Source organism: Mercenaria mercenaria, chromosome 16, assembly GCF_021730395.1.
Source record: "Mercenaria mercenaria strain notata chromosome 16, MADL_Memer_1, whole genome shotgun sequence".
Taxonomy (NCBI): Eukaryota; Metazoa; Mollusca; class Bivalvia; order Venerida; family Veneridae; genus Mercenaria; species Mercenaria mercenaria.
Genome location: NC_069376.1, coordinates 14,220,551 through 14,246,606, shown reverse-complemented (window position 1 = coordinate 14,246,606; position 26,056 = coordinate 14,220,551). Strand labels below are relative to the sequence as shown.

At 35.0% G+C, this 26,056-nt stretch overlaps 1 protein-coding gene across 1 annotated transcript in view; it reads right to left on the bottom strand.

Moving 5' to 3' along the window:
- Positions 1–24,691, bottom strand: part of LOC123540366 (A disintegrin and metalloproteinase with thrombospondin motifs 16-like) — a 28,016-nt gene extending 3,325 nt beyond the window's left edge. Inside the window, exons 1-14 of the mRNA XM_045325342.2 lie at positions 22,622–24,691; positions 13,467–13,705; positions 12,121–12,210; positions 11,722–11,920; positions 11,074–11,156; positions 10,211–10,299; positions 7,509–7,602; positions 6,958–7,035; positions 6,256–6,413; positions 4,662–4,814; positions 3,904–4,080; positions 3,169–3,307; positions 1,761–1,874; positions 267–324 (exon numbers count right to left, since the gene is read on the bottom strand). Of these exons, the coding sequence (XP_045181277.2) occupies positions 267–324; positions 1,761–1,874; positions 3,169–3,307; positions 3,904–4,080; positions 4,662–4,814; positions 6,256–6,413; positions 6,958–7,035; positions 7,509–7,602; positions 10,211–10,299; positions 11,074–11,156; positions 11,722–11,920; positions 12,121–12,210; positions 13,467–13,705; positions 22,622–22,682 (1,732 nt within the window). The 5' untranslated portion in view covers positions 22,683–24,691. The remainder of the gene's footprint in view (positions 1–266; positions 325–1,760; positions 1,875–3,168; positions 3,308–3,903; positions 4,081–4,661; positions 4,815–6,255; positions 6,414–6,957; positions 7,036–7,508; positions 7,603–10,210; positions 10,300–11,073; positions 11,157–11,721; positions 11,921–12,120; positions 12,211–13,466; positions 13,706–22,621) is intronic.
- Between the last annotated feature and the right edge of the window lie 1,365 nt (positions 24,692–26,056).

Sequence of the window (26,056 nt, the reverse complement as noted above, 5' to 3'; positions counted from 1 at the left end):
TCTGCAGTAAAATCATTGATATTTGTGGTTTCCTAATTTTCGTGATTTTTTATGAGCGAATCCACAAAAATAATTCTCAGTATGAACCAGTACTATCTGCATTTTACATTAAAATCTCAAAAAAAGTCCACAAATTCATAACCATGTGAAATAGCCGTAATGGTCAAAAGAACCAAATTTTTGCCCACAAAACCTAATGATTTCACAGTATGTGTAGGAAGTGTTTGTTGATAAATTGGATACTTCCTATTTTACATGACACTTACCGTAGTCTCCACCAGTGTGACTGTCCGACTTGGCTACACACTGTCCGTCAATGCACCACTGTAATATAATGGAACCAAAAACGACATTCAGATTGAAAACCACTGAGCTAATGTTTTGACTGGGTATAGTTTGACTGGGTACATTTTGACTGAGTATAGCTTGACTGGGTATGCTTTGACTAGGTATAGCTTGACTGGGTATAGTTTGACTGGGTATAGTTTAACTGGGTACATTTTGACTGAGTATAGCTTGACTGGGTGTGCTTTGACTGGGTATAGCTTGACTGGGTATAGTTTGACTGGGTATAGTTTAACTGGGTATAGTAGATGAAGGATGAATATAAATATTTAGTTATTGGTATATTGTTTATTTCAATGGTTGGATACTTTTGAAGGGCTCATAATGCCTTTATTTTTAATGAGGCTGCCACATTTTCCGTTGTGAACATAAAATACATTAATTCTTTGTTAAATCCTGTCTGTGATAATTACTTTCTGTAACATTTGTCAAAGACTTCAGTATTACTGTATATACTAGGGTGTTTTATATAATCTTTCGTGTTTATTACCTCCATTTATGGCCTAAACTATAATCATTATTATAGTTCATGAGCAATAATAAAAGTAGTGCTTTTCTGACCATGTAAATACGCATAACATATATTTGGAAGCCGTTCCATCTGTTTGTAAGATAAAAAATTAAAGCATTATGGAATTTAATTTGAGGATATATATCAAGTGACAGTCTTTCACTAATACATTTAACTTTTAGATAGTTACTTAAAATGCAGAATGTCCTCATCAGATGAAAGAACTTTCACTAAAATTTCAAACGAAGCACATGCATTAAGATCTATATTTGTACATTTAAAGGCCCAGTTTATAACGGAAGTATACAAAATTAATACTGTATGAAGCTATACATTAACTAAATGTGCACAATCATCCAGATCGTACTAAAACAAGAAAAAAAAAAAAGATTTTTTTAGATATCAGAAAAATATTGCTATATTTCTAGGAAAACATAGAATCTTAGTTACTGACAGATTATGTGTTATGGAAGCACAGAATTATTTTTACTAACCTTTTCAAAGGTTTGTAACTGGGTACCAGAGGATAAGCTGCCTCAATTATAAAGTTTTATATTGAACGACCGTTAACTTAATACTCCTCCGTGGTGCATTGGTAACAACAAAAAACAAAACCGCAGTTATATTTTTTTTATTGCCGCGGAGGTACAGGTGCGATTTCTGACTAGTGAATCTTTTATTTTTAAGATAGTTTTAACACAAAATATCATGTTTTAATGTTCATATGACATATATGACCAAACTTTTCAAAGAAAAGATCATTTTACGCCAAAATCTGGAGTTCAGTACTTGCTTTAACATTCAAAAAAACTGTAAAACTGTTCAATAACACATCTGAAATCATGTATGACCTGTATTCGAATCTTTACAAATGAAGAAGACCAAGACTAAGGGAGGTAATTACCTTATTGTGGGAGACAGGTCCACACGGTGTGCCACGTGCAGCGGCATAATACCAACATCTATTGTCGTCACCTTTACACAACATTGTTGTACAAATGTCCTCGGATTCCGCATCCTTCAAAGTATAAGAAAAATAAATCAAATTTTTAAAAAGTCGTCTATAATTTTACGCTGTATAATAATATATATAATAATATATATTATACCCGTATAAACGTACAAAAAATAGCATTCAGGTTTTATTTACATTTTCTACACTAGTATGTGATATCGATAATTTTGTCATCTAGAAAGAACAGTAAAAAATACCCGCCCACGTTCAGTTTGAACACGCCTTCAAATTAAAATACATTTCCAGGTTTTTAATCTAAAATATCGTTAAATCCAGATTCAGTCTGATCTTTACCGTCAGAAAAAATAGTTTTAACTATAATTTACTGTACTGTTATATTTTAAATATTGCGTCAAAGTTTGAAAGAATTGTTTGATTGACACCAATTATTGACCTCAATGTGTTTTCAAGTTAGATTGCACGTGCAATTTCGCGGAAAGGGCCATCCTTGATATCGTTACACCAACGTTGTTTGTACGAATATATAAGCGTACAAAAACATACGTAAAATTACGAAAACACATACGGATAAAATGTAATAGAACCAAAACGGAAATGACGTACAGTGCAACCTCTAAAGAGCGGCCCTCCCTAAAGCAAAAACTTCTCCATAACAGCATCATCGAAATTTCCCGTAGCTGAAATTTACTATCAATTTAACCTCTATAGAGCAACAACCTCTCAACAGAGGTCAATAGCTGCGTCTCCCAAAGGGTGTTGCTCTGCAGAGGTTGCACTGTAATTGTCATTTCAGGACCACTGCCTTAAAAAGGCAAAATTTTGTTTGGATTTAATAAGATTGCCAGGCATGTTAACCAGTTAAAACATAACTGCTGAAATATTTACCGTACACTTCTGCATATGTGCACTTCATCTTATTTTAGGTTCCGACTGACATTAGGAAAAATCACCTATTTCTTATAAGTAACATACTATAGCTTAAATATTTGACATGAATATAATGAAACAAACTGGTCAATGTCACGGTGTCAATTCTCGGCTTGATAAGACTTTCGTCATTTCTTGATAATAAGTGATTTTACAGACACATTTCAACAGCTTATTGTAAATGCTGATACCTCAGCTAGTATACCAGATATGTTTTGGTGTTATTTATGTTCCTAACTTTCAATTTTTCTTTTGTATTTATTTCCCTGATAGAATGACAAGAAAGAGACCCTGGAGGCATTAATTTTTACACATCGAACGTTATTATTATACTCGGTGCATGCGTACATCCAATAGGTGCAGAATTAACGTTAGCCGCTAGTTTTGCAGCAAAAGTCAAAGGTCCTACCGAACACAGACTGGAACTGTCTCCTCTCACAAGCTGACATTGTTCATCCGGGGTATGCAGTTGCCCAGGCAACAGTGACACGTGACTGCTATACTCGGAAGCACTGTAGTAGTCGCCATGATCTAACAAACAGTTCTCGCTGAATGAAATAAAATACATCATGTATATCATATACAAGATTTCACAACAGGGCAGCAAGATATATTGCGCTGATACTCTGACTGACGGCCGGTAATTCGAGATCTAAACTTTTTCAGCTCCGGCACAATTGCAAGCACGGTGAACAGTTCTAGCAAGTGGACCAAATAAAATTTTCAGGCTTTCAGAACAAATTTGTAAACAATGAGTGTCTCAAATGAAATAAGAAATCGCAAATCACTTAAGAATATGCTATCTACATCGCAATGGTCTTAATAAACAGTCATTATTTTTAAAGATTCAATTCAATGACCATCCATTTTTCACCAGTAACCATGTAATTACGTATCAAATTCAAGCTTGAGAAAATTTCAGAAATTGTTGTAACATTATAAACATCATAAAACAAATGACAAAGGTTTTACGATGTTCATTTCCTTTTCAAATCAGTTTTACTAGCATTTTACAGTTGTGAAAAAAAAAATCCTCTTAAAACTTTTGCAAATCTTAAATCTAATAACTTTGTAAACGAAATCTAGGACTTAAAATAATTTTAGTGTTAGAAAATAATTTAATTACAAGACCCCTGCTACTTACGAGCCCATACTGCTGACGTAGCTTTTAAAAGCGTCTATAGAACACTGAGAGAATCTCCATGGGTTTACGGTATAAGCTTGTCCTGGATAGAAACTTGTTACCATGGGAGCCATCAGGTATTTATCATCGCTACCACAACTTGCTGACGTCCCACTTCCGTCATGGCTGGCACCCATACTATTTTCAATTGATAAATGTTACATTTTTATTTCGAGACTGCAAATCTGATTCATATATTTTACAACAATTGAAAAGAATTTTTATTTCACCACTGTGTGACAACTGTCTAAAAATCAACAGTTGTACCATTTACCTGTAAAAATATGTCCGTCATTACCACTATCTTTCCTTGTTTGGATTATTTCTCTTGTTTTCGTTCATTTTGTACATGATCAAAGTCACACTGACGCAATTCTGGTCACTTGTAGCCATTCCAACTTCCCACGGCTCATGTTTCTTTCCGGAAATTATGGCAGTAGAGCGACCTATCTTCGGCAGGCCAGGTGGAGGATTCGTCACGTGACCACCTAGTCAGCAGGGCTCGGACTATTACGAAACTTTTTTCCCTTTTAGCGTAAAAAGACACATTAATGGACCTTATTTGAAAACGACATATGTACCCGTAGTAATATTCAAGATAAATTACCTATCTCACTCAACAGCGGAAATACTATCTAGAATTGCCGTTTGTTATAAGTGACCTAGATCTTCACAACAGAAAATAAAGACACGTATAGATTTAAGCACGTGTAACATACTTGTGTCCAATCTCGTGCGCAGCTACAGAAACAGTGACAAAGTAGGAACCATCTTCGTTAATGGACGTTCTGTAATTGTTACATACACCGCCAACCCAGGCTTTCCCTGCAACACCGTCGTTAGAGGTACTTCCCCCTGAATACAACTCGTACCTGAATTATAAATTGTTACTCTGTAGGCGCATTAAAATTTAGAAATAATTTATAGCAAAAGAGTGTTTAACACTTATTCATGCACGATGGGAGGTTATACGTCGGCGTAATAATTTCCCGACGGCGCAGTCCGAGTGAAAATATTTGTACGACGTGTTACCGCCCAAGTGTATAAATAGTGTTAAAATACGGTTTTGGTTTAAGTTATTTCGATTCTAATATGTACTTAATCTAAAACAGTAGATAAAGTATAATAGCGCTCTTTCTTGGTAGCAACAAAAACATTGACGTCACAGCACGTTTACGTGAAGTCATACTAGCGTAGGAGTGTTTTAACAGAGTAAAGCGTATTAGAATTTTTCATTATGTATCCGTTATCCAACTTCACTCTGATATTCTCTGGTACACAAGTAAATACACTGCACACAGATGGAATATAATTAGTGAAGTTTACCCGAAGCCTTAGATGCAAATTTCAGGGTCACCCATTGTTTGTTTTTTTTTGTTTGTTTTGTCTACGACTTGTTTAAACGTTAGTATACAGCCCTTTCCATTCTTAACGGAGAGTACATATTACGAAAAATTACGAAATTTCATTAATAAAGCTAAAATCAACCTAGCACAAGACTTGAAATAGGAGTAACCTCAGTTGGCGCACTTCTTTGAAACATTCTCTGTATGCGCCGAAAGCTCCGAAAAGAATCCTATACAGTTTACCTATCAACAGAACTCGTTGTAGTGCCTCTACAAATGTGACTCAAAACTAGGCACAGTCTGAATGATTCTTTAGTTATGGGAAAAGAAAAACATCTACACATTTTCATTTTGTTTTACTCAGTGCTCGCTTTTAATGTTACCTGTCATCCAAATGTCATTTCGGCATCTTCCATTCTTTTACGGAAAGTCACGAGCAGGTTGAGCTATATATGCCGAATTTCCCAACGAGATAACGTAATCATACGGACATTGCCGAGTGTCATTAACCTTTACCATGCTAAATTTCTAAAATGGACTGGTCACCATTCAATTTCGGCAGTACCACTTCTTATTCAAAGGACCTGCCCGATTAGCTCAATAGGGAGTGCGCAGATCTACTGATCACGGGATCGTATGGTCTCCGTAACGATTTGATAAAAGACATTATGTCTGAAATCATTTTGTCTTCCACCTGTGATTTATGTGGGGAAGTTGGCATCTACTTGTGGAGAACAGGTTTGTACTGGTACAGAGTCCAAGAACACTGGTAAGGTTAATGTCTGTCGTTATATAACCGAAAAACTGTTGAAAGTGGCGTTAAACCCACGACAAACAAACTTCTTATTCAAAGGGGTGCTCATTGAATATTTACTGACTAATTAGCAAACAGTGAAGACCATGATTAGCCTGCGCGCCGCAAAGACAAAGCCACCTCTTGCCTGCAGGGTAAAGGTTAAATGTTTACCCAGTAAATACAGCGATGTGATCGTTATGTGGAAGGTTCTCAAGACTGCTTGCCCATGGCGTCAAACTGTTGATGTAGACGTCAGCGTCCGCGTATTCTACATCGTTAACGTTAGGAATTTGTGTCGACGGTGGCAGTGGATTGGAGCTATTTATTGTCTGAAAATAAAATGATTCAAATTAGTTTAAACTAGTAAATCTACAGCTATTGCATATTTTCTCAGCTGATATTGACGATTTTGAAATTCAGCGCGCATGGACGCAACTTGTGCACTTAAACCAGAAAAGAAACTGATCTCATAAAGTGTTTTTATTCTCTATGGGGTAGCAAACGTTTTCTTTCTTTTTGAAATATATAAGTCATTATCAATAGTAATTATAATATTAGAGGATTGATAACGCTTGTATGCGAAGAATAAATAATGTATTTTCTTTCGTCTTTTCTACCGACATTTACAATTTTTTATTTATTAGATGTATACGCAGTCTGACTGTATAAAACCTGTTCTTATGGTGACTGATTTCTGTCAACTTGTTCTGACATGTTGACGTCATTTTATTGCGCCATCACGGCATCATGGCATAAATCGCTCACCATACTTTCTTAGAGGCTGATAAGCCTCCACGTGATATGACTTTACGAAAGTTTCCGATAGATTCAGAAGTTCCCGTGAAATGGGCTATACGTGAATATAAACATCACCTTGTAGAAAATGAATCCCGATAAAGTGACGTATATGTCCATCCCAGGATCCTCTATGGATTCATAGCGCAGACTTATCTATGAGGAGACAAAATATGTACAATTAGAAAATTATAATAGAATAAACTCAACCTATTGTTCAAAATCAATGTAATATAAAAAAATTTTTTAGCGATCATGCATTTTGAAAAAAAAACACCTTATAGACTATTAGATGCTGCACAACTAGGCAGCCATAACCTGTAAATGATATAAAATAGTAAAGCCATACTAACTCGATCATGATTCAAAGAGCTAGTTTTTAGTTTTTAGCAATTCTACATCAGGATATGGTATATGTTTTCAGTATCTGTTCATAGAATACAATTGAAAGGTATACAGTAAAGTCCCAAGTGCAATGTGGCTTACTGATACCAACTGAGTCAAGATGCTGCGTTGTTAATAATAATAATAATAATAATAATAATATAACAACAACAACAACAACAACAACAATAATAATAATAATAATAATGTAAATAACGATAATGAAAATAATGAGATTTACGTACCCCATTTATGATATGAGCAAAATGTTGTCTCAGACGAAGTTCAGTAGCATCGTTCCGGTTCAGTCCACCGCTTGCTGATGTCGTGTCGTAATATCTATAGATTTTTAAAATAGATTTCAGTTGTTGCTAATAACACTGTCAGTTATAAAAATTCCTACATTGATACTTCACTGAGCCCATTTTAGGAAATTTAATTTTAGGCTGAACACCACTAAATCCAGCTCTTCTATATTTTATATAAAATCCACTTACTTCATAACAGTTTTTCGACATTTTCTACCATATCAGATTTTCAGAGACTTATATTCCCATAAAGAACTACATCTCTAATTTAAAAAAACAAAAAGAAAAGGGGGTGTTAACTTTTATATAAGAAAACTACAGTTCGGTAAATACAACCCGCTGAATTTACTCCTTTTCGCTTCTTTCAATTTCTGTTTTCGATACATTAAATTCTTACGCCGCCATTTTTACCCAGCATGCGATAGGAACATGCAATAGAGTGCAGTGTGATACATATTGAAACACGGTAGGGTAAAAGTAAGCACGTTGCTGCCGAGAAAATGCACTATGAAAGGAATAAAGATTAGTACTATTTATATTTGGACTACTTGTGACTAGACCTGCGGAGGCTTACTTTCCATTTGGCTAGACCTGCGGAGGCTTACTTTCCATTTGGTAGTGATCAGCCTTTAAGGATTGTTAACCCGTAATAACACTCGGCAATTTCCGTGTGAATACGTATTCTCGTATGGCACTTCGGCATTCTTCGGACGTAAATAAAGTTCAACGCGTACACGGGGCTTTCCGTAAAGACCGAAGAGTACCGATATAGCTTACGGAGAATACGTAATTTGCCGATTGTCAATACGGTCAACTATCTGTAGTTGAACCCCTGTCAGTCGTTTTACAAGTTCTTTAGTCGATCGTATAGTGGACTTTATTTAGTGCATAAAACATATAATAAGGTACATAGTTCATTCAAAGCCCGAAATTATCCTGAATTCTAATACGATCCGATTCATTTTCCTATTAAACAAAGAAGGAAGAGAGCAGTGAATTATCATACAACAAATCACTGTCCTGACGTCACAATTATAACGTCATGGCGTCAAGCGGCATAGCGGCGCGCTGGAAAAGAAACCGATTGAAAACGAGCAAATATTTAATGCATGTCATCAAGGATGTACTTTAAAATCCTTTATAACGTGTTAGAATCGAAATAATATATCTCATTTAATGATTTGCTCTTGAGTAAATCATTGCTTGTCGTTCAGATGCGTATTATTATATCACTCGGGCTACGCCCTCGTGATATAATTCCTTCGCATCTGAACTCCAAGCAATGATTTATTCAACGACAAATCACGGGATGAGATATATTATTTCTTAATTAATCAATACATATACATATATCTAGATGCACAATTCACTGAAAGTGAATAATCTATCTTTTATAAATTAATTTATCCATAGGTCGGAAATAGTATTTCAAAATTGAATAAATTTAATAATAATATGATTTAGTATCTTAAATGCCAAAACTGAGAGACATCCATCATCTTACAGCTATGTCTGGTAGCTAAGGCGCTCTGCAGTTAACGTGCTGCCTATCTAATGTGCTCTCCACATCCTACATATACTAAGCCCTACAGTCTGTCACAGGGACCAGAGTTATATAGCAAAACCGTAAAGGATGATTTGTCAACTGCTGACAATTCTCTAGTCATTTTAGTGGTGCTAGTATATAATATATTCTAACAAGGTATATTCAAGGAAAGCTATCCAGTAACATCTTATACTAGAGATAAATATCCGCACGCCGAATAGATGCAGCATTGCTTATACTTTATCTAAAATTGCTGACCCTTAAATTAGTCTCGCCTTATAGTTGAGCAACTTTAAAGAAAATGAATATGATTTCAAGTTTAGAAAATAGATAAAATCAATTAAAACTGTTCTTAATAATTACCATAACGATACAGTTATAGTATTGTATAGTTCAAAAAACCTTTTGTTGGTTTGTCTTTAATTTTATACTTGTTTAAGTTTGCTAAAATTGGAATACTTTTTATCATGGTTTGCGCAAAGACTATATAATATATGTATAAGAGTTACATCTGTAAATCTCACTACAGTAATAGTTGAAGCCTGGTTTATTTAACATCTGTTAAGCTGGTACGGAATTGACAGTTAACGATTCAAACTGTTAACAGCAAACTGGTCTACTTCATTTATTTATTTATTTATCTATTTATTTGGATGGATTTAACGAATCGCCGACACAATTATAGGTCAAATGGCGACTTTTCAGCTTTTATGGCGGAGGAAGACCCCGGGTGTCCCTCAGTGCATTTTTTTCAGCACGAGCGGGTACCTGGGTAGACTGTACGGTAGAACAGCCGACCTTCCGTAAGCCAGCTGGTTGGCCTCTTCACATGATGAATTCAACGCCACCAAATTGGTCTACAGTTTTTTTTTTTTTTATTTTTTATTTTTTTTGTTTTTTTTTTTTTTACTTTCCGTTCCTAATTGAAAGCACCATTGCCGTCCTACAATTCGTTTAATCTTAGGTCCCATTTAATTAAAGCCGGTATATATACATTGGGGATTGTTACGTTCCTGAATTTAAAAATGGTTGGAATTTTTTTAAATCAATGTAAGATCATTCCTGACATGTTTTAACAAGTGAAATATTCTACTTTTTCCACAAAGCTGGATCGGCCGCAACTACGATCTCCATGGCATACAGCTCGTTTGCTCTCTTTCGTCTGCTAGATCTTCGCAGTTTCTGCAGAGTGAATATAGAATTTCAATATAATAAAAACCAGTTTTAAAGGGATTCGTCAACATTTAAAAAAAATGTAAACTGAAAGAGCCTCTTCATGCGTTGAAAAAAGAAAATAATTTGCGAAAATGAGACAGTTGAATAATAAATGTTAAAATTTTAAGGTAATACAGGTCTATGCAGACTTCTCCAAAAGCGTTCAAGGAAAGTAATGTTTATGTTTTCCTGGTGAATTTAAATCGAAATATTCATACTATAATACAAAAAAAGTAAACATTTTTTTCAAATGCGAAAATATATGCATTGAATATAATGCCCATTTGGACCCCAATTTACGCGCAAATGCTCGAAAAATGGAAAATTAGGAGCTGTTTATTAGGGACTTCTTTCTTTTTGACCGAATTACTGCACTATAACCTGAACATTACATATGGCATCCTGTCGCTTTTTTTATTTGTTTGTGGTACGGTTTGCATATTTATTGTTACACTGATCTCTGTCTAAAAAGATATGTTTTTTAAGAAAATATTTCGTACCTCTCTTTACTTTTGTTAATCAGTATCATTTATAACTATTAGCAAGGGTCCTAAGTTATCTTTCAGTCCATATATAAAACAATTACTAAAGATATTCGCGGGAAAGGACAGGTTTTCACGAACATGTAGAGCATTTATACTCGTCCATGATATGTTAGCCAGCAAAGTCATAACCTTGGCTTGTCGCTCGCACAAAATCGTGTTAAAACTTGCATTAAATAAATTACAAGTATAATGTTACCTTGGCAATAACTTCTCGCTGTTTCTTGCTAAGAAAAGACTTCAGTTCTTCCAGGAACTCCTTTCGCAGTTGCCGATGGCGGTCTACAAAACAGAAGTACTTTTGAAATGAACTTGCTCACATAAAATTACCCAGTGGTACAGACAAAACTACGCTTAAACCATTTTTGAACAGAACCCATATGAGCCGTGCCATGGGAAAATCAACATAGTGGCTTTGCGACCAGCATGGATCCAGACCAGCCTGCGCATCCGCGCAGTCTGGTCAGGATCCATGCTGTTCGCTAACAGTTTCTCCAATTCCAATAGGCTTTAAAAGCGAACAGCATGGAGCCTGACCAGACTGCGCGGATGCGCAGGCTGGTCTGGATCAATGCTGGTTGCAAAGCCACTATGTTGGTTTTTCCATGGCACGGCTCATATGTCTCTTAAGGTCAGCTGCTTTATTTCCATTAAACCCATTTTCAGTATATTTCAGCCTGCAAATACATGTAAAGAAAAATTTCTGGCTGTCCCATGTATGGCATTCGTAAACTTATAAATCGCGTATTTTTTGTTCTAAAATAAATCTGTTACTCACTTTTATAAATATTCTTTTGGATAAGATCATGCTTTACATAATAATTGTGACAGAACTAAAAATACCAACCTGGAATTTCTAAGAAATCTGCAACTTTAGCGCCAGAAGGATTGAGGCGGGGTCTGTCTTCATCCTCTCCGCTGGGAACCAGTACATGCGGAACATCCTCGGAGTTCTGACGACGCTTGCCATGCAGAGAAGGAACACTGGGTGCATCCGGTACAGGTTTTAACTCGTAACTGCGACCCGACATGTTGAAATTTCCATACTGTTACGAGGTAATTTGAAAATATTTAAATCTAGCGTTACCGCAACATTAAATCATAACATTTATCTAAATCCAAAACACTATTCAGATTTGGTGTTATAATCTTATTTAATTTTTCAGAAAATATTTGATTCTTGAAAACAATGACTTGAAAAAAGTGATAATCTTTCGACACGAAGTTTTAATAGCTACTAACATACCAATTTTCTTTGACAAGCGCCACCTGGTTGATTCTCGCATGTGACCTGGAAAGCGCCACCATTCTTCTTGTCTTGGTAAAACTTTGTCGTCTGTAAAAGTGGAAAATTATTCTATTTGTTTATAATAAATGATACAATGTTTCACCATAACAGAATGAAAATAAGGATCGTATACATCAATGTTTGAAAATTAGAAACATCATATATTCTGCTAGCCGTATCTTTCGTATAGGCTGAACACCACTAACAGTTTAGATTCTGCTGAGTCGTCCGTTGCAACAGAAACCGCAGTCACGCAGAGTTTCCTTACAATATACTCCAATTCAACTGTATCAGAAAAAAAAAGATCTGACTAGCTAGCATTAAAAACTCAGCGTTCTAACTTTGAAGAAATCTTGTCTTTTAGACGCCTGACACACGGCTAGAAGGTCTTCTGATTAAGTATAGTGGACGCGTAACGACAATCGACAATTTCCGTACGATTTCCGTATTGAGTAGCATAAAGGCCGAGGTGATCAGATTGTTACACGTACAACATTTTTGGTAATAACCGAGGAACGCCGAATTCGCAGACGGAGAATATGATAACATACGAGAAATGCCGATTGTCATAAGGGTCTACTTCAAAAGCCTTTCCAATTATTAAAATGATATTCAAATAGAGCAAGTTTTTCAAATTTCTTAGCAACTTTCTGGAATAAATCGGACATTGAAATCACAATATCGCCAGCCAAATGTATGAAACGCCGTAACAGTCTTCTGATGTTGATATAGCACTTCATGCAGTATGTATGTGCTATATACACCACGCAGTCAAATTAGAACAGTGCATATACACCTGAAAAGACCGCACAAAATGATTAAAACAGCGCATACACCGACGGAAAGCACCTCGTACAGTTTAAAGAGCTACATATTTAGGTATATTAAAGAACAGCACATATAAGTAGAGACACATTATATAGAGGATATTACATGAGTGTCTTTTTAGCCTCGCATTTTATTATTTTATTCAACTCGTTTAATAAATTCAATGTGGAAAGTCACAAATGTAATATTCTTTTTACCACATTTTAACCTTTCCTGTCGGAACATCAAAAATTCTACTTTCTTTTACTATATAAACAAGTCAATTTGACCGACGTTTCCTACACTATAAATTACGTCGACGTCAAAGCTTTATTACACTAGTGTATTATCATTTTTATTTAATGGCTTTATTACACTCCCGCGACGTCAAACATGTGATAAACACAAATATAGCCTAAAGTATAGTACAGAATATTATATCAACACCAGAAGCCATACAAATGAAAAAAAATCTCTTTATTTCATAAGATGCAAACCTTGATAGTAGCTGATTCTTTTCTAACCAGTCGTTGTTTACCGTTGGAGGTTGGTTCGACGTCAAACACTGGTGCGTTAGCATTGAGCCTGCGATTCTCTTCCAGATTGAGTTCGAGTCCTGGATCATTGTTCCCGCGGAAAAGTTCGAATCTCAAAGTAGAGGGTAAGCCTGCAGACTCAAGGTTGCGTCTTTCGAGGTCTGAGTTTAGATCTCGTAGCCATACTTGCTCCGGGACCGCTTTAGGGGGGAAAAACACATTTTTTTCAATATCTAGAATATTTAGGCCTTAATTATACCATGAAAAGATTTACATTTAAACTAGAAACAAAAATGACGATACATAATTAATCGTTATGTCTCAGTTTACAGTGTTTACAAGGCCATATAGATAAGTGTGTAGCCATACACGGGGGCTTGAAAAATAGAACATACCAGAATATAATATTTAAAAAACAATATAGATTCTATCTCATTTGATCATCTGTCGCTGGATCAAATCATTGTTTGGAGTTCAGATGCAAAGGAATTAGATGGATCCATGAAGTTATAAATAATCATAGATCTAGATATACGCATCTAAACGACAAACAATTAAACGACAAACAATTATCTTATAAAAGAAAGAAATCACTAAATTTGATAGGCCTATTGCTGTTCGATTCTAACATGTTACCAAGGATTTTAAACATCCATTGAATATTAAACTGTGTCTGTTTTCTGTTGGTTTCTTTTTCAGCTTGACGCTAAGATGTAATAATTGTGACGTCAGAGAAATAAATTATTGTATAATAACACACAATTTTCAGCCTTCTTTGTGTAATAGGAACATGAATCGGGTCTTGTTAGACGTATATCAATTATGGACCGTCGCTTGTATAGAAATTAATCAGATATAAATGCAACGAATCAAAGTTAGATAACCCATTCTTTCATACGAATATATTCTTTTTCTAAAATGTGTACGAATATCAGTCTAGTAGATCTATTAAATTTTTATCCACTTTTCTTATATACTGTAAATAATATTTTGCTTTTTTAACGGTCTGCTGTGATATAAGTGGCCGTCAACGGTTAAGTCGGGATGTTATTCTCATCTAAACCTAATACTCTGGGCGGGTATTCCTGACTTAATTATCTCGCGGTTACTTATGTAAAAGTTTACTTTTTATATCATTTACTCCAAATATTTTCCTTTGAAGAAATTTCAATTTAAACATGAACTAAGTGGCACTTCAAAATGATCTTTACACATTGTTTGATGTTATTTCTAATTAGAGTCATTACCAAGTTTATGGTGTACAACTTGATTTTAATGGTGAAGTGGTACTTCAGAATGATTTTTAGCTTGTTTGTACGGTTTATTATTGTTTGATATTGACCAACTTATAATTGGATCTTTTAACAAATATTTATTTTATTATCTAAATATGATCAAAGATCTCGCGACGTTCCTATTCCTTACAACTGCCAGGTCTAGCACTGATATTTAGTACCTTGTATGACAACGAGCTACTCATGAAATAGACAAAATTTACCAAATGTTCAAATACGACTAAGCAAAGGTACTCGTTTAAATGGTTCAACAGTGTTATTGTACTTATTAAATAGACTGACCCAGTTTATAGATTGGTCAGGGCTACGAATATGCGATATGTATTGTATTTTGTCATTATTTTCTAGAATGGATACCCTTCAGTTTGGAAATATCCATGTTTACAAACACGTTTGTTAATTTCATGAGGAGTAATTGCCCCGTTATATTACTCGGCAATTTCCGTGTGATTGCGTTATGCTGTTCGGTATTCTTCGTATGTAAATGTAACTGAACGCGCACGTGGCTCGAAATCACATACGGTGAATCCGTAAATGGCCGATAATAATTTAATTAGACTTTATGATATATGTTTAATACATATAATGTGTATAAAATATCTAATGTTACAGCAGTTTGGCGTAACGGTACATTGGCGAAGAAGAAATTACCTGTTTGACAACGTCCGCATATATATAACGATGTAGACCGAAAACAGTCTCGACAATCGTTCAAAGTTACTAGCCCACTGTTTAAGTTATATCGTCATTTACATATAGTTTTATATATAAACTTCATGTATAGTCACATTGATGCAATTTATATCTCATCAGATGTTGCCTTATTAGAAACACGGAGTGTCCGGTAACCAGAGCTTCCTTGCGCGGCGACATAGGCTAGACAGACTCGAACTCAAAGAGATGAGGTGCGAGTGAATTGTAGTCAGTGACCTTCCACTCGGCCACGGTGAGTCCATATATGATAGAAAGGTAATTGTAATAAAATGTGTATCTTAAGTTTGTTCATCGTTTTAAAATCTACTCTTTTTGAAATTGTTATGGAATTATTTGGAAAAATCACATGCCATTGTTAATATCATGCCGTTTTCATAACATACGATATATTCTCGAAAAACTAATAAATCTCAAATCTTGCTTCTGAGCTAAATATTCACTTAGACCAGTGGTTAATAGGTCTCTACCCTTAGAAGCAGGCGGTCATTTTCTAACTAATACGACATGCTACATAAAGTTAAACTTCAATTAAACTAAACTTTAACCAGATTTCAAACCTCAATTAATGGGAACATTGTTTAAAACCAGCAGTACATTTGTAATTTTTATTACATAGATTATAGGCATGGACGGCTTTCGAGAAAGCTTTAGTCCAATAAAAGTTTGGGTCAAATACTGACCAAGGTTAGAACTCATTCGCAATCATCAATGAAAGGACGCTATAACTGCTAAGTCTGGTATGTGTTATGTTGCCCGATTAAGATTATAATTTCACTGTAAATCCTTGCAATACCTGACAGTGGCTAGTCTTCTGGTTACTGTACGCCTGACCGCCAAGCTAGTCATCCGAAAACTGGGCGACTTTAAGCTTATCATCTACGGGTTTTCTTGGCTCAGATAATGACATTTTATTAAAAAAGAGCATATTTTGATTATTTATTTTGTCAGTAGTAGGTTCTATAATGTTAGACAGCATAGCGGTGCGCTGGAAAAGAAATCGACAGAAATCAGGCAAAAATTTGATGGATATCGTCGAGGACGTAGATCTTGAAATATATATATTTATTATACAAACTCTATTACACGGGCTGCGCCCTCGTGATATATAATTCCTTTGCAAATGATTTATTTCAACGACAAATCACTCTTTGGGATAGATTTTATATTGTTTCTTAAATAAACGATTCTAACACGACTTGATCCATTTTAAAATAAGGCTGAAAGATGTGTGTTATTAATTTTGACAACACTTTACTGTTCTCACGTCACAATTATTACATCGACAAACGGCATAACGGCGCGTTGAAAAAGAAACCAACAAAAAGCAGGAAAATATTTGACGGACGCCGTCAAGGGTGTACTTAAAATCCTTGGAAGTGTGTTAGAATCGAAATAATTTATCTCATTTAGTGATTTGCTCTTGAATAAAATCATTGTTTGTTGTTCAGATGCGCCCTCGTGATATAATTCCTTCGCATCTGTACTCCAAATAATGATTTTATTCAACAACAAATCACTGGATGATAATATTATGTATTATTTCTTAAAATAATCCCTCAACCTCACTAAATTTCCACGAAACACGCGGGAATGTCTGTTGTTGTTTTTTTCAGTTAACGTCATTTCCTTTTGATTTATCCGTTTTGGGGCCGTAACGCGTTTACACTTTACTACGAAACGTGCATAAAAAGATATTATAACAGCACGTGAGCGCGAGAATCTCTCTGTTAACACACGTTTTCTCTTCTGTTAAAACACTCCCGAAAAGTGATAAGAACAGTAATTCTATGTTAGAATTATTGTTGAGCGGTCTTTTGCCACAAGTAAACAGCGCATGCGCATTAAAATCATTACATCCTGTAAACATTGTCGTAAATCCGTCTAATGAAAGAATGACAAACATTAAGGAATGAACATCACAGTGTATAGACTCTCTGTACGCCCAAACGGAAGTCGCCAATAACTAGGCGTTCACTTTCGTTTTTCAATTTTTTGGAAGCTGTCGGTAGTGAGTATTTTTATGTTTTACTGCGGCTATTTGCAATAAATATTCTTGTTGTGTATATTTTTCAATGTATGATAAATGTCTCTACAACAAACTGCCGTTAAATAGACATTAACACATGAAATTAAAACGTATTTTCATCCAAAACCCAGCAGGTCGAAGCAAAAGACGATGCATTCAGGCTAAAAATGCCCATTATTTAGGAACTGCGAGTGAAGAACATGTCAGAACCGCTTCTAAATGTTAAATTATAAATCCATGCAAATGAGTTTATACCTACAAATATGAATTTACAATCATGAAAAGTTTAAATATTGTTTAATTCAACATGCATCTGAAGTATGCACTGACCGCCTAGTCGCAAGACTTTATAAAAAAACTGTCCCACTATTCGCCAAAACACTACGTCTATTCAATAAAGAAATGACGAAGTTTTTGGGCTTGTAGGCTCTATACACTGTACTTACTGAATTTATAAATATAAGATTTGTATTGTATTTTACTTGCGACAGTGAAATTGGTCTGTTTCACCAACGATGTCCTTGTCTTGGAAAAGAAATAGAATCTGTATATGAGTTTCCGTTAACATACGAGAAAAATATATATTTAGGGAGACAATCCAAATCCCCTTGATCAAAATCCCCTACACTGAAAATGACAGGGTGTTACAAAATCCCCTTCATACTTTTGCAGGGGGTATCATAATCTCTTTTGTGATTTTTACTTATTTCATGAAGTTCAAATACAACTATATACAACTTTAAAGTCTATAATGCATAAAGCACGTAAATACAATGCCTTTAGCAAACATAATGTAATTTAGAGCACTGATATCTATATATCTATAATGTTAATCACAGAGGGGATTATGATACCCCCTGCAAATATGCAAAGGGAATTTTGTAACATCCAGTCATTTTTCAGTGGATGGAATTTTGATCAAGGGGATTTAGATATACACTAATATATTTATTCCGCTCAGCTTGACAGGACACTTTGTTTTGCTTTTGTTTTTCTTTGTATTTTAGCTCGATTATTCAGGGAATAGCGGTGCTATTCTACTAGCCCCGGCTTCGGTTAAAGTTAAGTTTTTCGGCAAACTTTTTTCTGTCACATCTTTTTTTTTTTTTAACTTTTGCTTAATTGTAACTTCACATAAACATTGTGCAAACAAAGCCTTTTTATGCAGGGACTGCCCATTATACCCAAATACCCAAGGCGAAGGTCACTCAAGGTGTTGTACTTGAAATTAATTTTTGAATTTAAGCTCCGCAAACAGACAAACACGCTGTCTACATGAAAACTTTGTACAATCAAAGTGTCCAAAACGACTCCGCTCATCTGTCTTCCAAGACGGTGGTTAGTTATACATGTAGAACAACTGATGTAAACATTAGGAGCCAGGTCATTTTCATTTTGATTTGTAGCGATTACTGCAATAATTATTAATGCAAAAGAAAAATAACTGGATATTAGCTTCAATCTGCTTGATTTTGACTGATATCAGCGGTGATTTGGAGACGGATATTAAAATAAACAGAAATTACCAATAAGCGCGCCGACGGCAGCTGTTTCTTCTGTGAATGATGATAAAGTTCCCGAGGTAAAGTCCGAACAAGTCTCTGAGATGCCGGAAATGGATCAAACACTGAGTTGTGCCACGTAACGATTAAGTGAATGAAGCGTTAGTGATTTATGTGTAAAGAATCTAGTCATTATTACAAAAAATAATTTCAAACACTATGCAGGTTAGAGTTTATTAGTACGCATTTACCAAATTGAATTAGTCGCGGGGCTGTAACGCGCTAGACTAAATTAATTTGATAATTACTTACTAATAAACACTAACCTTTACGAAAAGTGGATTCGAAACTGCAGTAACATATAAACTGGTCCGTGACTGTTACGAAAACGAAAGAAATTATAACTATTACTTTATAACTGTTGGTTATCATAAAACAAAGTCAAGTTATTGAAATATATTAATGAAATGAAGTTTTGAATAGGCGTACAGTTTTTCGACTAAGCGTTCAGTCCGGATTTTAGAAATTGCGATTAGTGGGCCAGTAATGTATCGACTAGTGGGACAGTGTAATCGGCATATATGTCTCAGAAAAACACATTTTCCTAAAAACGCATTCGTTACCAAAGAGCCATGCTAGTATTTATCGATGCGTAAGATATTTATCTACGAAGTAGCAAAGGTTTCAATTCTTTGCAAAAGCTCAAGATACATGTATTTCAAAGAAATGATAGTTTCATTACAAAATCGAACAAATAGCCACACGTGATTTGACTTGAAATTAAGTATATTAAGAGTTTTAATATGCGTATTTGGTATCTACGTAAACAGTAGCTCTTACACAATACGTAGATTAAAAAATACGCTTACTTTAATCGATATTAACTGAATAAACAATGAAAATCCAAGCCATCCGCGACAGCAAACATTTGTGTTTTGATTTCTGAACGCCTAGTTTTTGGCGACTTCCGGTTGGGCGTACAGAGAGTCTATACACTGTGAACATAAGACACTAGGCATGTCGGTTTCAATTTTCAGGCTAAAACCTTTTTTCTTTTTTTTTCCCCTTTTCAATAGATATTGTATAATTGTATAACAAAAGAAAGAATATCAGTAAAACAATACCAGTTGTAATTTTAAACCATGTATCTTGAGAGGACTTAAAATAACCTCTTACCAATAAAAAGTGTGCGAAGTTGCCGCCGCTTTGAGAAAAATGTTGCACTCAAGACCACCAAATATTTTTTTCATGTTAATGCGGATATTACCAACATAGTTATTTTTTCAGTTGTGGGCGAATTGTGGCGGTGTCCGTTACATGGGGGAAATCAAAACAGAGGAAAAATTTTGTCGTTATGATACAATATTTTTCATAAATAAGTTACAATAGAAACGAAAATTAACTAAAATTATATTATTTCGTGTTTTAACGACATGCTTTAATATCATGTCAATCTTTTAAGGGTATTGGTTTGAAAGTTTTAAAAAAAGCTCGGGGACTTTTTTGTTTGTATTTTGAGAGGGAAATAGGACTGAATTTCGACCCAGTAAACAATGTACAGTCAAAACTCGGTATCTCGAATTTCAAGGGACCATGCTTTTTATTTCGAGATAACCGAAATTCGAGTTATGAGGAGGGACGTATATGACATTGATACACACATCAGTCCCATTATCCAAAGCGCGAATCTTTCTTGTAATCACTTGTTTCCTGTAATGGACTTTTAAGTTCCTTATAACACCTTGATCCACATGTGAATTCGGAGGAAGAAACACCAGCTTTACTGATTTCAGTCCATTAATCTTTTGATAAGCGAGACATTTGTCCACAACTGAAGATTGATCTCTGGTTTCGACACAATACGAAAAGATTTAATAAAAAATAAAAACTGTTTCCTTGATGCCGTGTATACTCTGCGCTGTCGGTCACGATTCCGTACAATTTGTGTTTACCAAAGTTTTCAGTTTTTCGAAGAATAAAAATGTTTTTGAGTCAAGTTTCCTTTCTGTACCATTTTCCTCTCCCGGAGGATTGACAGCAATTCGATTTGACATTTTGAACGAATGATGCTTTCTCCCAAGAAGTTATTTTTAAACAGTCCCATCGCGATTACTTCTAATTAATCCTTATTAAAGTCACAACTCTTCAAACTATTTAATTCATCGGTTTAAATCAAAAGCAATTTTCAGAACGTCTCAAAAACAAATGACCGCTGATTAAAGAAATCTAATGTTTACAGCATACAATTATCATTATGGCACATGCAAACAAGTATGACATCATCTTACTTTGAATATCACCGCGCCTTTGATATGTCGGCATCACGTGTTACTGGTTAGGTAATAAACATGGACATGTGTTAAAAACCAACCACATTCACAATGAAATGTGTGAAATTTTATCGCATAATTTTCTAACTTCGACTTACCGAGTTTACAATGCACTTGAATTGTATTGACGGGACTGAAAATCCCTTTCGACACATCTGGTGTCTCGGTCAGTCAAATTTTGACGTAACCGGAGTTGAATTACATATAATAAAGAAGGAAATTCGACAGGACTTGAAAATGTCTTCGACTTAAGCGGAATTTCGACGTAAGCGAGTTTGAGATACCGAGTTTCGACTGTAATTTGTAATGTTTTGTACACTGTTCCTAACCTCTTAAGGTTAATATTAAGACGTCGTTGACAGTTCAAAAGAAAATAAACTAGGCATTTTGTAAAAAAAAATAATAAGAAAGAACAAATTCCAAAATATTCCAAAAAAATAAAGTCATGATGGGCCTTAACATGTTGAAAAAAAAACAAAATAGACTGATCTGTTTTAACTTCTAACGACAATAGAGCAAAATTTTATATTTTAAAAAATGAGCCGCGCCACGAAAAAACCAACATAGTGGTTTTGCGATCAGCTTGGATCCAGACCAGACTGCGCATCTGGATCAGGATCTGTTCGTTAATGGTTTCTTTGATTGTAATAGGCTTTGAAAGTTAACAGCATGGATCCTGACCAGATGGCGCGGATGCGCAAAAGCCACTATGTTGGTTTTCTTGTGACGTGGCTCATATTTTATCAGCGTCACGGTTTTCTTTACCTTAAAACTTGACAAATAAAGCTCTCGGGCAGATAACTATTCTACACAAACAATATTTTTTTGCTAAGATATATTTAAAATCTTGAAACAAGTAGTCTAGAGAGGAACAGTTAAAATTATATCCTTGGTACTGCTAGAATGTTTTAGAGCATTTTTTGGGAGTTTTGCAAAATAAGAAACTCACTGAGATCGATTGATTTATTTTGAATTCAATAATTTATTTGACTGAGAGTTAAAGTTCGCGAGAATTTTTCAATTTTAAAAAATTTTGGTGTCCGACAAAAACTGTAATGACTGAAATGTAAAATACCCCACATTTTTACTGATAATTTAAAAGCAAAATGTATACATATAACCAATCCTAGAAATGTTTAGAATACTGGTAAAATATCAATATTATCGTCCAAGGAAATTACGAAATATGCGGGTCAGACAGGATATATACTAAACTACAATTTTAAAATATTATAACACTATTACATACCGGATACAACAGACAGAACTATAGCAACAGATAACAATAAAGTCCGGATCCTGGTAACCATCTTACAATCAATTTATATTCAATTCAGACTTAATTTCTCTTGCGCTTCCGACGAATTCTGAAAAGAAGGGGCCGATTTTTTTTCCTTAAATATCAAAATTTTAGATTTTTGTTTGCAGACAGATTTGAAATCTTTGTTGACGAACTCGCCCGTTTCCAAACGGTGCGTGCGTCAGTTCTGTTTATTTTATATACCTAATCGAGTTTAAACTGAAGGTGCTAAAATAATTTGAATCTTGGGGGATTTAATTAAATTATTCTTCATACTTAGCGAGCAAACAGTAACGAAGTGGTTAGTTTATTTTATTCTTAAGACGGGCTAAAATTAACATTTTGTCAGTTTAATTATGAATTATTATAAAAGAACCATTGGGGCGCATGTTTGTCACGGAGTTCTAAAAATAATCCTTCGCGTGTTAAGAACAAAATTCAGATCTTTTTAAAAAAGTTTACCACGCGTAAAAATATTTAAAAAAAATAATATAATAAAATGTTTTATTTAAGCTAGAATACTTTTAAATACAAATAAGTTCAAAGAACGTTCATGAGTTCTATGAAAAGATACTTTGGAAGCAAAAGACGCCACCTTACATCGGCTTAATGTACCCTAAAGGAGTACGGAATACATATGTAGAAGAAGGGGACTTTTTCTAGACTCTTTGTCTAACTGAAAACGTTTGGTATAATTATGGACAATTAAATATGTATGAAATATTTGTACTGTATGATTAATTGGCAATACGATGGCGTTGTTTGTTTTGGGTTAATCGCCGTATACAACAGTATTTTCAAAGAAGGCTGAAAACTGTGAATTATAATAACTGTTCTGACGTCACACTCATTACGTCATGGCGTCAAACGGCCTAGTGACGCGCTGGAAAAGAAACCGATTGAAAACGGGCAAATACTTAATGAATGTCGTCAAGGATGTACTTTAAAGTCGCTGGTAAAGTGTTAGAATCGAAATGATATATCTCATTTAGTGATTTGCTCTAGAATAAAGTCATTGTTTGTCGTTCACACTTAAATTATAATATCACTCGGGTTGCGCCCTCGTGATATAATTCCTTCGCATCTGAACTCCAAACAATGATTTATTAAGCGACAAATCACTAAATGAAATATATTATTTCTTAAGCAACGTTTAGTAAGCATGTTCGACAGTAGGCAATAAAATATGAGCCGCGTCATGAGAAAACTGGCAACACAGTGTGTTTGCGACCAGCATGGATCCAGACGTCTATTTGAGAAACCGTTAGCGAACCACAAAGCCACTCTGTTGGTTTCCTCACGGTGTGGCTCATTATGTTTAATTCTAACATGACCAGTAAATAACCTACATACATGTAGAGCAAAATCTATCTCGGGTTATTCTGCAATAAACCACTCGCGAGCAATGCCGTCATCCGATTCAGGTGCGTAGCACGGTCGTAAAAGTAGTTACCATATTTTCTAACACTGCTGATACTAGTATAACGTGTCAGAATCGTAATAATAAGTTCCGAAGTGTGATTTATCGTAGAATAACCCGAGTGTTTCGTTCGCATGTGAAATAATATATCATTTAGGCCAATATATTCTTACGTATAAGAACTCAAAACTCGGGTTATTCTACGAAAAACCACGTTTGGGAACTTATTATTTCTTAAATAAAAAATCAGATACTAACAGTTCAGTACATTCGTCTGTCTTACTACAAAATTGTTCAATATTTTTCTTTTATCCACACGCCATTTCTGGGTCATTGCTCATACTGAAGATCTATAAAGACGTCATTTGTTCGTCTTTAGAGATTGAATGTTCCATAATTATCTACTTTCAGGAGGAAAGTCTTTGGCTTTTCACAGTAACGGACATACAGGGTTATGATGTCGATGGCGTTATACTGGCACAGTATTTTTTAGCGTTTCTGTTGTATTTGTTTTTTTTGTTTTTTTTTTTAAGTTTTTCAGTATTATTACGCGATTGTCATAACAATGGAAACATGGGAAGACCTGTTAAAACAATTATAAACAAGAAATATCTTTAAAAATGATTGTCGGCGAATTGTAATAAGGAATAAGTTTATGAATTTTTCATCTAACATTCATCTTTCCTCTAACATTTTCAAATTGGGCAACTAAATCACCGCATTTTCTTTAACAATTTAAAAATGGTTCTCTTTTAAATTTTTCGCAAAGTTACGTAGGGTTGCAATTGTGTTTCGGTTTATTCCCTAAGACAAAATAATTACAGCGAAGTTTGATGAAGATTCATGAAGCCGGTTCATGAGAAGAGTCCATTATACGTGTTTATATTTTTTAGCTAAAATTGTCCCTATACCTCATTTTGTAACAAAATAGCAGGAGAACCTTACGATATTGTTACACTCGAGTTTGATAAAAAAACCCGTTACATTTCGTTGTTAATAGGCGAAGAAAGGTAATCTAACTTATAGCTAATAGTGGTTCCTAATAGGGCCCACGTTCCTATATAAATTTGGAAGAGGCACCTTATACTGATGCTCCAGACCCAAGTAGGGGAGAGGATAACGACAACAGCCGCGCATGGTATTGGTTAAGCGCATGTGCAAATATCGTGTAAAAATAGCCATCTAAAAATAGCCATCCCACATAACAATCTATTTTTAGATAACTAGCCGGGGGGCCCCGTGTTCCTGTTTTCAAATATCAACATCCTGGAAATCGTATTGAGGGAATTCACTATGAAGAATGACTTTTAAATCACTGTTTAATTATGTGGTCTATTGAGGCAGACAAAAACGTCATTGACGACTTGAATATTTTACTTCTTCCTCATTTTCCGGAAACAAGGACTGAACACGGTACAATGAATACTAATAGATAAACATGCCCAACTGTTGTCATTGTTTGGTAACAACAGCTGGAGCATTGTTATATATCAGTACTGAAAGTTAACCATGACCCTGCAGTGTGATAGCTAGCAACAGCTTGAGCTAGGGATATTATGAGATAACTATAGATAACTCATGTGCCCCCAACTGTTGTCAGGGTTTGATAACAACAGCTGGAGCATGGTATAATATCATATTACAAGGTAACCACAAGTCGGCTGTTTTTGTGTTTCAGTAACCAACAGTGGGACATGGGTAAATAGTAAGCATCTATAGAATAACCAGCCCCAACTGTTGTCATGGTTTGGTAATCAAAACAGGTAGAGCATTGGAAATCAGTACTATTGTAAACCATGTTTTTAGAGAAAGAGAGAGAGGAGCCGTTGTGGTCGGTCGCACCAGCGGGAGCGCGGTAATATTTGAGTAACTATAGTTAACCATGACAGTTGTACTGCTCCAGTAGCAACCGCTGGAACATGGTAACATGATTAATTTAAAAATAATCATGCACCAACATCTAG